General features: G+C 41.0%; 1 protein-coding gene across 2 annotated transcripts in view; it reads left to right on the forward strand.

The window, feature by feature from the left end:
- The window catches only part of DOCK11 (dedicator of cytokinesis 11), a 525,243-nt gene that overhangs the window by 100,952 nt on the left and 408,339 nt on the right, over positions 1-15,952 (forward strand). For both annotated transcript variants that reach the window (XM_073599152.1, XM_073599153.1), the window contains exons 11-16: positions 3,410-3,550; positions 8,296-8,505; positions 10,624-10,746; positions 11,406-11,488; positions 12,964-13,086; positions 14,086-14,162. In XM_073599152.1, coding sequence (XP_073455253.1) covers positions 3,410-3,550; positions 8,296-8,505; positions 10,624-10,746; positions 11,406-11,488; positions 12,964-13,086; positions 14,086-14,162 — 757 coding nt within the window. The remainder of the gene's footprint in view (positions 1-3,409; positions 3,551-8,295; positions 8,506-10,623; positions 10,747-11,405; positions 11,489-12,963; positions 13,087-14,085; positions 14,163-15,952) is intronic.

Here is a 15,952-nt window from a genome sequence, read left to right on the forward strand (position 1 = left end):
GTGTCTGTCCTCCTATAAGTAGGTGCAGCTAGCTTGTCTGCCACTAGGTGGCTCTGCAATCAAAAAGTTTGGTAATAGGGAATAATGTAATTGGGTGCTAGGTCCTCTTTTAGACAAGGCCATCCAGTAGTGATGTAATAAGTGGAATTAGTGCCCATATATATGCCAGGTTGGGTGGAGCCTAGAGCAGTTGGGGCATGGGAGCCAAACACCCCACACACCGGCAGGGGTAGTCAGCTACTGGAAAGTCCCTGGACAGTAAAGAAGGTCAGGATGAGATCAGCCTATACCCGGAAGAGCTAGCTGTAGTCATCCTGTCTCACGAAATATGGTTTACGTGGACTGTGAACATGGTCTAACTGGACAAGGGGTGGAATGCATATGGCCTTTGAGGCCATGCTAAGTGTTCTCTAGTGTGAGTTCTAATCCATCTGGAGATCCTGGGAGAGGTGTACAGCTGCAGTCCTGTCTCTAGAACAACATGAAGGGAGTAGTGAGTTGGATGCATAAAGCCTAATGGGCAAACCAGAGCCCTTGGAGTGAGTACTAATGACCTTGGGAAGTAAGAGAGTAACAACTGGGGGCAAACCTGGCTGCTGAGTGCTATGGAGTGGGACACAGAGAGAATGGTATACTATAGAAGGCACCTTGTTAATCTCCGCTGACAGAGCAGGATGCTTCACCTTTAATGATTTGAATAGAGCAGAATGCTACAGATAAAGTGTACAGGGAGATGAGTCCCAACACCATGGTGCTCCCAAGGAGAGGGGAAATATTAAGGGAAGATGGCTTGCCAGTGATGTGCAATGTGAAGCTTTCACAATTGACTGCTAATGTCTGTCTACTATATGCGACTGGTGAAGCATGCTAAGCGACATCATTTAGTATGTCTACAGTATGTGATCAGATGTGTCACTGCCATCTTGAAGAACAACAGTAAAGTGCAGAAACTATAACTTTGTGTGGACTTTCCTTTCTTGTGGATACAAAGGCTAATGGCCAGAGATGTCATGGGAAGGCCTTTGGCAAGGAGTTGGGCATAATATGGTGAAGGCTGGCCCTATCCCAGAAGAAGGGGGGCGGGAGACTGAGTGATTTGGTGCCAACAACCGGCCCATTAGAAGCCCCCTTACACTCCGCTTACAGGCTTCCGTCATCTGTTGTAGTATTCTCAACATCTCACTTAATGGTATAATGTTGTGTGTGCATGGCGAGATATACTGTATATAATTTATTCCCTATTCAGAATAGAAAAGGGGCTGTAGGGTCTGAGCAGAGTATATTTAACATTATGTGATAGCTTCTATGTGGTAATGAAAAGTTGATGAGCGTCCTTCCTAGCCTTAACAAAGCAGGCACCCCCTGATGCCACATCTTAAACTTAGAGTTCCTGCCTACTTTCCCGGCAGTCACCAAATAACTTTGATGAATAAAGCTAAGTAAGGAACCCCCCCCACCACCACCACCACCACCACCCACGCACATGGGACAGTGCGTATTTCCTCAGTGATCTATAGCCATATGGGCATAGAGGAAGAAGTGTAGTCATTTGCCCCTTTTCTGGAAGTCAAAGTTTTTAAAGTGGATGGAAGAGGTTGAGAAGGTAAAAAAAGGAGGTGCATTTCTTTTTTTTTAGTTACTGTGTTTATATAGGCCCATATATTCATAGGTTGTGTACAAACTACATAGATATGTTCTACATCTCTTCCTCCCTAGAAGGAGCTTCGAATCTAAAGCCTCTACTACTGTCACTCACAGTTAATTGTATGTTTTTGAAGTGCAGTCTACACAAATATACCATGATCATGAAAGTTCCATGGGGTAGTGTTCTTCATGGGAACTATACCCATACTCACAGGACTCAAGAGTCAAGACTGATACCCACTAAGAATATCAGCATATTCCTACTAACAACTGTTATTTCCTCACAACCACCATTAAGATTCGAACCTGAAAGTTGAACCAACTCTATTCCTTAGCAAAAGCATGTTAATAAATTAGGCCTGAAAACATGGTACTTCTTATTGTAAGTGGATGTTATATTTGCTTTGAATGAATCTGAAGAATATATGGAGGTTTAATGATGGCTGAAACGTGAGAAGGCAATTAGTTCAAGCAGCAAATATCATCCTAAAATGCATAAAAGCAACTTGATAAATAATTCATGCATAGTTAGTCAGGACATGTTTTTTAAATTTACTTAAATATTTTTTACCCATTAGAATTAGAAATTATTTATGATGCTGTGCTCGCATTAGAAAATATTGTCCTGTGACTTAGCAGAATTTCTGATGATGCTCAAGAGGAGCTTATAAGCTAAAGCCCCAAAAACACACACTGGAACGGTTTGCTAAAGAATAATTATCCTACCGGTATGTTCTTATGTGAGAGAGAACCAGGGCCCCTGGAGGAAGCTTGTGCAGACATGGGTAGAACAAGAAAAATAAATTATGCAGTTAGCGTCATTGGTGTGAACTGAACCTATGACTTCAGTTCTGCAAGATCACTGTTTAGCCATCTGTATTATTAAGGTACAAGATGCAGGAGAACATGATGAGGTCATCCCTCTTTTCTCACCTCCTGTAAGTATGTTCATTGCTGGGCTAACAAGCACTATACAAAACAACAAATACCCAATTGGCTGAGACGTTTGCCGCTTCCTCTCCAAGGCTGTTGTTTAGAGCAGCCTTTTTCAACCAGGGTGCCCACGCACCCTGGGGCGCCTTGAGGTTTCTTCAGGGGTGCCTTGGCAAAATGCCTAAAAATTGTTCAGAAAGTGTATACAAGCCAGCAGGTGGAGGAAGCCGGCCTTTTAGTTGCACAAAGCCAAGGGTTTTCATTATGCACCATTATGACTTTCTAGACACTGGCATCCTAACAACCAATGACGTCATCAGTTAATAAGGATTTCTATTGCCTCAACAGCATCCTTGTTTGACCCTCCTGTGCCCCTCTCCCTCACCACTGGGGTCACATCAGCTGACTGATGGATAGAACATGAGGGAGAAGAGAAACACTGGAATACTAGTCAGTACCAGTGTGCAAAAGTGTATTTGCTTTGGAATAATAAATCACCTCTAACGCTGAGTGTCCTACATGTGGATGTTGATGCATTATGTAAAACTATTAGAATAGTTTTTTAAATTTTAGAATGGGGTGCCTCAAGACTGTCCATAATTTTAAAGGGTGCCTTGATTGAAAAAAGGTTGAAAAACACTGGTTTAGAGGATTACAGATGGCTGATATGAGGATAGGGTCAGATAAAAATGCCAGCTGTGTGTATTTAATGGTTTTTAATGAAAAATAAATAAATAAATTAGTTGTCTTTTTAAATATTTGCCTAAAGTTCAACTTAAGCTAAAAAAAAAGCTGTGATTAATCAAATTTGTTTCCCCTGTAATTCTATTAGCGACTGGATTTCTCCGGGATTGAGCCTGATATAAGACCATTTGAAGAAAAGAGCGGCCGACATTTCTTAGTGAATTGCCAGGAACTGAGCTTTAATTTAGTCGGAAATGTCATTGAAAATTCAGAAGGACCCCTGACAAATGTATGTATTTCTACTTCAAAGTTATGACATTGCTTCCCAAATCTCCAAAGCTGTGCCCCCTGGTAATAACTACCTTTTTTATAGGAAAGATTCATCTCATGATGTTTTCCTATATGACATAAACACCCAAACTGCCACATTATACTGTATGTACTATGTACAGTATGTTGTGCTTCTGAGGCAATCAAAGATGAATTACTCACTAAAGACACATATAATGTAGCTCTTGTTACCTGTAGACACAATATTCCTGGTGTATGAGAGATGACATCATAGATAAGGAGAGCGTTTTGTTGCTAACAGTTCTTTAAATACTTATGCGTGAACTTGTTGCAGCTCTCAAGTAAAAAAAAAAAAAACAACGCATGAATATTAACGATTCACAGCAATCTGCCACCCATGTTTCCAACAGTATGACAATTTCAAGCCAACAATTTAAATTTCAGTTGGAAATTGATGGAAGCAACCACAGTGACAGTCAAAAAGTCTATTCTATGTCATCTTTTTTTTTTTTCCAAGTAAAATCTGACTTTTCTATAACTGCCATTTGTCTTTGTCTGAGGCATTTTAGTTCCATCTCAGTTTATTGTATCAAAAATGTGAATACAAACAATAAACCAGTACAGATAAGAACATAGAGCATAAGTGGAGCGTGTATAAAGATCTTCAGACTTCCAAATATGAAATTATTCAACAATACATGAACAATTGTGCAGTCTGAACCCCCTCTCCCCAGCCAGAAGGGACACTAGAGAGGAGTCCTCTTGCTTAGGACTGCAGAGTACAGGGGCGGACTGGACCGCTGATATCATGTCCCAAAAAAACCCGCCCGCCGCAGAGGCGGTAGAGTCCCGTAGCTGGCTTCACCGTTGGCTTCTAGCAACTGGTATCTAACAACCAGTAATATCATGTCACATCCCCGCCCTAATGCAGAGGGAGACCGAGGCCCCAGCAATCAAAGCGGAGGAGGATTAAACTCCCTTCTCCTCCGGCGCTCTGCGACCGTGCCTAGTGCTTTTCACCCACCTCCTTCATCTCCATGATCTTCTCGTGCTCTGAAGGAAGGGAACTCTGAAAACTGAGGTGAGGCTGGAACCGTATGTGCAGTGTCATGAAGGAGCAGGGCCAGAGACCCATACAAAGAGGAGGGGTTCATGCTGGGACTTGTAGTCCTTCACTTTTGTGAACCCCCCCAAAAGTGAAGGACTACAGGTCCCAGTATGAACCCCTCAGTGCAAGCAAGCTGAACAAGTTAGTTCCCACTTCCTTTGTCAAATTCTGCTCTAGGCTTCTTCCTGTAAGACTCTGGCAGAGGGAGGTTTGCAGAAAACGTCAGTGCTTCCCATCAATGCTGCCTATTAGTGCCACCTATGAGTGCCGCTATTTAGTGCCCATCAGTTCCACCTATTAGTGCCCATCAGTGCTGTCTATCAGTGCCCATTAGTGCCGCCAATCAGTGCTGCCTATTAGTGTTCATTAGTGCAGCCTATTAGTACCCATCAGTGCTGCCAGTCAGTGTCCATCAGTGCTGCATATCAGTGCTGCTAATCAGTGCCCATCAGTACTACCAATCAGTGCCCATCATGCTGCCTATTAGTGCCCATCAGTGCCCCTTATTAGTGCCCATCATTGTAGCTTCATTAGTGCCCACCAGTGCCGCCTCATCCTTTGCCCCGCTGACCCCATCCTCTGCTCCATTAACCACATATGTGGCCTAAGACAAATTGTGTCTCAGGGTCTGATGAGGAAGCCACAGTTGTTCACTGTGAACGGCTGCAGCTTCCTCATCAGACCCTGAGACAAGAACGTTATACTGCGGCTGGGTTGGGACAAATTTAGATGGGGGGGGGGCTGATTTTAGTCTTGCCTAGGGCAGCACAAAACCTAAATACACCACTGGGAATGTCTGAGGCTTTTTAGGTACCTCCAACATCCCTGTGCTAAACTCTGCCACCTATACAAAGCAGCACCTTCATTCCCGGGCAAGACCTCTGTATACAAGCAATAAAGATTGCAGAGACATGTAACCTGCATAATTACACATTATCCTTTGGTGTGTTAGAGATGAAGCCTCTTGGGTTTGGGATGAGTTTCAAGCTGCTCTAAGCTGGTTCCAATTAAAGCCCTTCTCCAGGATAAATTTTACTCCCTGCCCACTCCTCCCTCCCATCCCTCCTATCTTATAACTGTATTTGAAAAAATCAGTATGTAAATGCTCCTTTTCACTTACCTTAAATGGTCACTAAAGTCCAAAATACTTAGCTCATTCCAATGGTCCAGTGCCCGCAAGGTCCTTTAGTGGCAGCAGCATTTTCTCCCCGGAATGCATAGGAGTGAAGTTATCACAGCTCAGTGTACATTCTACAGAAGACTGTGAGCATGCAGGTAGGTTTATTTTATTGTAGAAGAGACATTGCATGTCTCTTCTGCAATAAAGAGCCTGCCTGCTCCCATATTTTTTTTTACTTTAGTTCTACCTTAAGCCATGTCATGGACCTGACATTTCTTCGAGGTGTCCATGACATTTTCTTAATAGATGGCTGGCAGCAGGGTCCTCTCAGGAGAGGACTAACGTCATCAAGGGGACGGCAAGGGACAGGTGGTTTTGGGGCAGCATTGCAGCCCTGAATTTTTGGTCCCCGCAGTGAAATTGGAGGCGGAAATGGATGGGGGAGTGAGTATTGCTGGCCTAAAGCCCTGAGTGAGGCTTTAAACTGTATATAGACACTAACAATGAACTGAATGATGAAATTACATGTTTTATTTGTTCTCCTTTGGTCAGTTAAATGTACCTTTGAAAGCATTTTGTTATGTATATCTGTTTGACCAATGCAAAAAAATCCTGTTGACCATGCCAGAAAACTTGTGAACTGGTAATATCCTGAGGTCTCTGCCTTTGCTCCACTGCAAACAGCTACATTGTTCATAGCTTTCTCTGTGGACTACATAATACCTCCCTTTATGTTATGGGAATAAGGACATGGGGAAGTGCTCTGTAGTCCTAATATTTTCCCTAAACATCAATAGAAATACCCATGCTATAGATGCAATTTAACTGTGAAAGCAATCATAAAAGTTTGTGCTAAGAGTAATACAATAGATAAATAATTAATAAGTGTATATATTACAGTGACATTCTCCAGATTATATCATCCAGAATTTGAACATTGAACTCAGTGTTTATATTAAAAGTGATCATCCAAGGCCCATGCTCCAAACAAAGAGCAAAAGAAGTGCTCTACCATGTATTTATTTATTTATTTTTTATGGTTGAACTGGATGGACTTGTGTCTTTTTTCAACCTGACTAACTATGTGTATCTTCTTCAGAAGACCCCCATCACATAGATTTCACACCGAACTAACCAGAAAATTTGGACTCCTTGTGTGAACAAGAGAGTCAGAAATAGCTGATGTCTTTTCATTCAGGATGTCACAACCTCTGTATGATCCACACCTCTTCCTACTGTCCTCCAGATCTTATTTGCTGTTCCATATAATAGCCTAGGGAATGTACTCTGTATCCAACCAGGAGGGAAGAAGAAGAGAGATCCCACATAGTGAAAAGTACTAATTTTATTTTAAAAAATTAAAAGAAATGCACTTACATAGATAAAAACAGTGTATGGCCTTAGAAACCATTAATATAACTGCCGTGTGTTTTCGGTGCTGGAAGTAATGTCAAACCCGAAGTCCCCCACCCAGCATGTTTCATCATAGGTTTCTATGTGGTTCTTTTCACTATGTAAGACAGGGATCCTCAAACTACGGCCCTCCAGCTGTTGCGGAACTACATGTCCCATGAGGCATTGTAAAACTCTGACATTCACAGACATGACTAGGCATGATGGGAATTGTAGTTCCTGAACAACTGGAGGGCCGTAGTTTGAAGACCCCTTGATGTAAGATCTCTCTTCTTCCTTCCTACTGGTTGGATTCAGAGTACCTTCCCTAGGCCTGGGATAGCAAATAGGATCTGGAGGGCAGTAGGAAGAGGTGTGGATCATACAGAGGCTGTGACATCCAGAATGAAAACACATTTCCTGACTGACTTGTTCACACAAGGAGTCCAAATTTTCTGGAGAGTTTGGTGTGAAATCTATGTGATCGGGGTCTTCTGGAGAAGATACACGGTGGAGCACTTCTTTTGATCTCTGGAGCATGGGCTTTGGATGATTACTGTTAATATAGACACTGAGTTGAATGTTCACTTTCTGGATTATATCATCTGGAGAATGTCACTATAAAATGGACAATTATTAATAATGTATCTATTGTATTAATGTGATATCAAAAGTTATATGTAAGTTGGTTCATAATACTTTGCTTTTGGTAGCGCTGTTACCCATTGGTAATCAGGGGTCACATTTTTTATCTAATATTCTTCCTGTTTGGGGGTGACAACACTGCTTCTCCATGGACTCATAGGTACACATAGATTCAGTACAGTGAGTCATTTTTGTCACCATAGAACAGGAAGTGTGTCACTTTATGACAGGAAGAGTCACTAGGTAAAAATGAATGGAAAAAAATTGAAAAAAGAAAACTATTGCAGCCACCACATGTAAGGAGTGGTAGGATGAACCGCATTACATTTGGGTTGTTGGGTTTAGTTGTAGTTTAAAAGACAACCTTTTTGCTCTTGGATTGGAGTAGTGGGCTGTTCAGGGGCTGTTTGTGTTTTAACATCCTATTACCTATTGCAGTGTTACTTCAAATGTGTAAGTGCAAATGTAATTTTTGCAGGTGGAGCCGTTCTTCTTAAGTTTGGCACTATTTGATGTGAAAAATAACTGCAAAATTTCTGCTGACTTCCATGTGGATCTCAATCCTCCGGCAGTAAGAGAAATGTTGAGTATATCTTCTGGTGATACAGCCAGGGATTCTAGGAGCGGGTCAGCCAGTGGAGCTCTTATCAATGGAATCCCAGAATCTCACTTCCACTACATAAAGGAGGTAAGGTGTGCTCAAGTCTCTAATAGTACTGTGAAACCTCTGATCCAACAACATAGCGTCTTAAGAATATTAGAAATAACAAACATTTTTGGAAGTTGTCTCCTCTTTCCATTAATATGAATCATAAATGTTAAAACCTACAAGAGGAGATTAACCATTTTTTTCTGAAAAGGTGAATTAACCCTAACAATATTACTTTGTATCTCTTCATGTGGTACTGTGTTTCCCTGAAAACAAGCCCAGGTCTTACATTAATTTTGGCAACAAAATACCCAGTAGGGGCTTATTTTCGGGGTAGGGCTTGTCATGTGCTGTCTTCTCTCTCCATCTCCCTTCCTGCCTGTCAGGAATCCCCAGTGGAACTGTAAAAATGCTTTAAAATCCTAAAATGCACTGTATTACAGTATTATATAATGTAAACTGTGCATGTTTCTATAATATATTTGTGATAAATACCTTCTTATAGCGCCGCTTGACGCTTCCGTGACCCGCCTGATCAGCCTTCCCTGCTCTGAGCACTGCAGTGGGAGGCGGGGCCCAAGATTCCGGGCTGACAGCTGGCAGAAGAGGAGAGCAGTGGGGGATCAGCTGAGTGCTGCTCTGCGCTTCCATGGCCTGTCTGAGCTGTCTTCCCCACTCCGAGCACTGCAGAGGGGGCGAGATCCCCTCTGGGAGCTGGGAGAAGAGGAGGAGAGCAGCGGAGGATCAGCTGAGCGCTGAGTAATGCTGTAATGAAGGTATTTATCATAGATAGATTACAGAAACATACACAGTTTACATTATATAATACTGTAATACAGTGCATTTTAGGATTTTACAACCACTTTAAACTAGGGCTTGTTTTCGGGGTAGGGCTTATATTGCAGCCCTCCCTTAAAATCACAGTAGGGCTTATTTTCGGGGTAGGTCTTATTTTAGGGGAAACCCGGTAACTGAACTGTTAATAAACACTGAGTCAGAGTTATTTTTGACAGCTGTAACTGATGGAGATGCTGTAAGTACACCGCAGTTCCCGGCTTATTTTCTGAGCCGAGAATTGCAGATAAATGGGAGGTAGGAACGTGCAGAAGGACTGGACTTGCAACACACTTCCTGTGCACTATGATGATGATGGTTTTTTTTTTTTGGGTGTGGGTAGAATATCTAGTGTCCTCAGTTGGTTAATGAAAGGTGCAGTTTTAAAAATATTGCAAGCAATCTTTAAAATTATATTTACACTAAATGCATACTAAAGTAGCCTGTCAGTATTATTACTTGTCATTTTAGCATGTTTTAAGGACTATTTAGAATGCCCTAAATGATTCAGTGGTTTGATAAATCAGGGCCTTTGAATGAAAAGAGCCCCTGTATGTCCAACAGATAAAGGGAGGATGGCCTATTTACAGTTCCAGTGAGATGTCTGGAACTGTAAATAGGCAAAAACTAAAAAAAAAGAACTGAGTTTCTGCTGCAAGACAAAAATCAAATGGTTCAGTTTTGTTGAATATTTATAAGTGGATTATGTTTTGTGATGACTTTATATTTTTTTTTATATCTTTATATTTTCATTTCCACATTATATTCAATCAACAAATTATGCTGGCCATACACAGCTCTAATTATAGTTGATTCTTGGTGAAATGTGAGCTATAGGTGGCCTTTTTTGGCACCAACTGGCACAACAAACTTTGATCTAAAAATCAAAGTAGCTGGGTGGAAATTTCTAGACAGAACAGTGACTGCAGCCAATCAGATGCAATCAGTGTTTGGGTATTTTGACAGCTGCGGGAGCAGTGGCTGTCAGAATACAATAGTGGTCATGGATTCCTCCATCCATGTGTGCCTGGGTAAATCTATTGTTTTTTGACATTTTTAATAGTATTGCTAGCCTTACTAAACTAATTGAAAATAGCCATCATTGACACCAGTCAGATTAGAATTTACTGAAACAGATCAACGAGATTACTGTACTTTGCACACTTCTTTTATTCCCTGTTAAATTTTTGATGGCAGTAACATCAGATATTCAGTGGACAGTAGTCACTATACAGTATAAATACAATTTATTATAACACTGCTGTTTAGAGGAGAGGAGATGGCACATTCAACGACTCATTTGTTTCTTTTTCTTGGTTATAGGGAATATTTTCAGTAACAAATCCACATCCTGAGATTTTCCTGGTAGCACGTGTGGAAAAAGTATTACAAGGGAATATCACCCATTGTGCAGAGCCATACATCAAAAATTCTGACCCCACTAAGGTATTGTTGTGAGATTCCAGATTTTTCCAGAAAGCCTGTGATTTGTTAGCAAGTGAATTCATTTTTTCACTTCATTGTTTATGAATGGATTTTTATACTGATGACTTCCTTCCTTGCTGTTATTCAATGACTTCCTTTGCATCGAATGAATATCTTCCTGTTTAAGCAAACATTTCCTTTGTAGCTATACTGGCGAAATGAAAGTTATGTATATAAATAAAGGACGCCTATACCTAAAGTGTAGGCCTTATATCAGAGAGTTAGTAAGTGTATACATCAAAATATTATTTACAAAATCATATTCTTGTATTTGAAAAGTAATTACATCTTTGCTTATGTTTGGATAGGAGCAATATGACAAGGCAAATGATAATTATGTAATTTCTTTGGAATAGTCTGCATTTCATGTCACCTTTAGATTTAGACCACATGCACACTGGGCGTTTAGCTCCTTGCATCTAATCCTGCCAGTGTGGACACTGATCGCAATAAAAATGTCTCCATCACATGCCAATTTTTATATATGCTTATTTAAATTTGGTTCTCATCAGCATATGAAGAAACTCACAGCAATGGACACTGTTTAAAGTATTTGACTATTTGTGTATCATGCATTTATATATATATATATATATATACATTTTTTTTATTTTTCTCAGACAGCTCAGAAAGTGCACAAAATAGCTAAGCAAGTATGCAGTCGCCTTGGTCATTACAGGATGCCATTTGCCTGGGCTGCAAGGTAATCATTCTTTCATTCTGTGAAATGTCATTGGCTGATTTGCAGCACTATATACCATATATACTCTAGTATAGGCCGACCCGAATATAAGCCGAGGCACCTAATTTTACCACAAAAAACTGGGAAAACATATTGACTCGAGTATAAGCCTAAGGTGGGAAAAAGCAGCAGCTACTGGGTGAACAATGCCCATCTGCAGCTTCACTGTGCCCATTTGCAATCTAATTGTGCCCATTTGCAGTCTCACTGTAACCATTTGCAGCCTAATTGTGCCCATCTGTAGTCTCACCGTGCCCATCTGCAGCCGTACATTTGATTACTAAAACAGCGTGTGTCTCCCACTGTGTTATGCAGTCTGTTCGGCCGTCCATTGTAACAAAGCCCCGCCTCCTCCTCGTCTGTGATAGATGGAACGCTGATACAGTTTCCCAGCATTGTATCAGCATTCCTTTATCATGGATGAGGAGGAGGTGGGGCTTTGTTACAATGGATGGCCGAACAGACTGCATAACACAGCGGGAGACACATGCTGTTTTAGTAATGAAAGGTACAGCTCACTCGAGTATAAGCCGAGGGGGGGTTTTTCAGCCTAAAAAATGGTCTGAAAAACTCGGCTTGTACTCGAGTATATATGGTAATTGCTCCTGGACATCAGAGGTTGCTCGGACATGCTGCTACAATCTGATTACTGCAAAATGTTTCAGTAATCTGAAGCACAAAACTTACCTTATATGTCCGGCACCTCCATATGACCTGCCATATGACCTTGAAAGGACTCTGGAGTTTGCTAAATTGTTGTGCCATGGTCTGCAAAAAGTGACCACCTTTGTGGTTACCAGCTCTGGCTTGATCATTCCTGCCTGACTGTTGCTTATTATAAAGGAAAAGCTTACTAGCCAATAATAAAGCACCGGAGGAATTAGCCAAGAGTAGGCAACAAAAGTCCTGTCATTGCTCTGCATTTTAAAAGCACGGGACAGGCTAAAGGAGATCTCCCAGGAAGTGCAGGCATTTAGGACTGTCTACTGTCAAAGGGCACTGCCAGAATGAGACATCATTTTAAAACCACAGAAACTTTACATTTGTTCCAATGCAGGCAGGAGGATTACCTGTCAGTCTGTCACCTTAATGAAGGGCGCAGTGTTATGTTCCATTTGTAAAGACTCCACTAGCTCACATGAGACTGTTTTGATTTTCAACTAGAGTGATAGTCAAAAGGTGAACTGCTGGGCTATCTTAGAAATCCCAATGTGCTTTGCAAGCTAAATATCATTGAAGTACCTTGTATTAAATGTGTATTTGTAATGTAACAATTCTATTCAAGAAATTAAAATACAGTAAATAAGTCAGTCAGAAATTATAAGCTCCATAACAGTCAGAAAATTATTAAAAAAATTAATAAAATTATCTATTAAACCCATAATGGTTTTCTTTTGAGTGTAAATAATTGTGTTTTTTTTTTTTTTTTTTTTAAGGCCAGTATTCAAGGACACTCAGGGGACGCTGGACATCGAAGGGAAATTTTCTCCTCTTTACAAACAGGATAGCAGCAAACTTTCCATCGACGACCTGCTAAAGCTGTTGGCTGAATACAGGAAGTATGTGCTTGTCTGGCCTATAACATCTGTTTATTTTAATTTCTGAAATGACTGGTCACGGTTCTTCTTAGGCTGGCTTCAGTTGGGCAGATATCTCCCCGAGAATGAATGGGTGGTTAGATAGCTGCCTGTCGTTGCACAATTTCTTCCAAGCACAGACTCGCCATGATACTCACTTGTTGGTGAAAGTAGTGCAAACATGATCGCTGTCCTCTTGCTGAGTCTGATCCTGAGAGTGAGAACTAAGGCTGCTATTTTCTGTAACCTGTCATCTGTTATTAGTAAATGTTATTTGTCCATTCTCTTTAATTGTGTGATTTCACTTGTACTATGCTGAGAGACCTAAAACACCTATAAATTCAGTTTTCTTAGGTTCATCGCAAATTAACTTGAATCGTAACTAAAGTTCCACTGTCACATGCTGCAAGCAGGCAGGATCTTTATTGCAGAGGAGACATGCAGTGTCTATTCTGCAATAAAATACACCTACCTGCCTGCTCACTGTCTTCACCATCATGTAAGCTAAGCTGCACTTGCACATCTCAGCATACATCGTTGACACAGTCCCTGTGTGTCAGGGTAACTGACATCTGCCAATGCTTAGGAGTGTAGTCATCTTGCACCGGCCAGTAAAAGTGGCTGACCACTGGCACCCAGCAGGAGATACTGGTGCCAGCGAGGAACAGTGACTGTTGAAGGAAAGGTAAGTTGGGTGTGGGCAGCTGGCCCCGGCTACTGCGCTGGCCCCTATGTGTCAATGCTCTTGCAACTGGCAGGGATATGTGACTTACATATCCCAGGAGGCAGGCCCGGAGTAAAAAAAATTCCTGTTTTTGATTACTGAGCGAGGGGAGAGTACAGTGCTAGAGCATCAATTGTGTGAAGGTCTGCTTTATAATAAACAAGAGCAGGCAATTTTAGATCTGATCATTCAATTCTGAGATCAAACACCAAACATTACAAATACTCACAGTGATATTTATCCCTTGTCTGTTGCAGACCAGAAAAGACCAAGCTACAAGTGATTCCTGGACACCTGGATGTTTCTATAGACTGTGTTCCTCTAGACTTTTCCAGTAAGTTCTTGAGAGTAAAAAAAAAAAAAAAAGAAGGAAAAATACTGCTGTGTGATTGCTGTCTTTAATACTTTTCAATAATGTCCTGTAGACTCCTGTAGAATCCCCCACTTCATGTTGTTTAGTAGGGTTTCTGCTGAGTATAGCGGTAACTGCTCATAAAGAGGAACACATCCACTGTGTGTTATTAAAGTAGAGTAAAAAAGTTTTTTTCCCATACAGCAGACATAGTTTTTGCTGACCTCTATTAAAGTTCCTGGAATTCCCATGTTTCTTCCTATGTAAAGATTACTCTGCCAATCACAGTGGAACGTAGAAAAAATTAAAAATAAATCTGCCTCCTCTCTAGGGATAACACAGATTACTATTCCAGGACAAAGTACTTATACATGTTCTGAGTGTTCAAAAGGGAAAATGTATTTTTCTGCATACTGTATGATTTTTTATTTGTACGTTTAAGCATAAAAAGAGCAAAACCAATATTTATTTAGAACGACAGGCTGTATGAGTGAGAGTTTATTCAATAATTCCAAGGACCGTCCAGTACACATAGCAACCAATCAGATTCCATTTTGTAGTGCTCTGCCTTTAGTATCATGAATTCTTATTGGTTGCTGCGGGTTACAACACTTTGCTCCTTGCACTCTTAATTGACAAAGTCTCTTGGTGTTTCATTAAGCCACACGAGATCCAGAAGCAAATGTACTTCAAATTAAAGATAAGTCATCAGGAGCTGTTTAGTTTTTAATCAAGCAGCATATGATGGGGTGGGCGAGTCCTCTGCCAGATGAAATGACATCAGGGTGAAATTGATTAAACAGCCACAAGCTTTCAAAGCATATCATAGATGAGATTTCTGAACAAATTAAAAATACATCCATTTATTATGAGGCAATGGCAGCATTCCCTGTTTTGACACATAAGACATGACTCTAGCTCTCTGTTCTCATTGGAGCCTCCAAGCTCTTCATTATATACAGGATACTTTGCTTTTATAATGAAGTATTGAATGGGCTGAGAGCAGATATATAGGGCTCTGTTATTAAATGTTTCCACCCAAGATTCACGGGATTTCATTTGAAAAATGTGTGTATTTAGAGTGATATTATATACATTTTGAGTGAAAACATTTACAAATAGACTCCATAGTTTGTAAATATGTGAGGTACTGCTTTTGCCTATTAGCTGCCCTCCTATTGGAGAGAAGATACATCATTTTCTTCCAGCATGCAATGAAGAACGCAGTAGATCTCTTGAATATATGCCCAGACTTCAGGAGGTTGAAGAATCAGACAATGGTTATCTTAAACAGGCTGTGTAGCTATTCCCTTTTAAGCATTAAGAAGAATGTCTAAATCCTGGTACACACAGGTAGTTTTTTTTTTCCGTTCAACCCAGTAGGCTGAGCGAATAAAAAAGAAGGCGGTTGCGAGGAGCTTGTATTAACAATGCAATATTAGTAAAACGATCTCTCCTCTAATCTATGGTGTTCTGACCGGGGGACTGCCCCCCGCGCCCCCTCCCCCCCCCCGCCAGAAAAAAACGGTCAGCACTCGCAGCCGTTGGATGCTGGCCGACTGCTGGTTTTCAGAAGCTGGACATTAGGCAGACAGGCTGCTGTACACACTGGCCAAAATGTCAGCCGGTTTATGTTGAACCAACTGATATTGGCAGATATTCAGTCCCTGTGTATCAAGCTGAAAAAGTTCAAGAGATTTTCTAACATTTTGTAAAGCTCTGGGGTTGCTTTACTAAAACTGGAGAGTGCAAAATCTGGTGCAGCTCTGCAT

The sequence above is a fragment of the Aquarana catesbeiana genome, linkage group LG09, assembly GCF_042186555.1.
Source record: "Aquarana catesbeiana isolate 2022-GZ linkage group LG09, ASM4218655v1, whole genome shotgun sequence".
Lineage (NCBI taxonomy): Eukaryota > Metazoa > Chordata > Amphibia > Anura > Ranidae > Aquarana > Aquarana catesbeiana.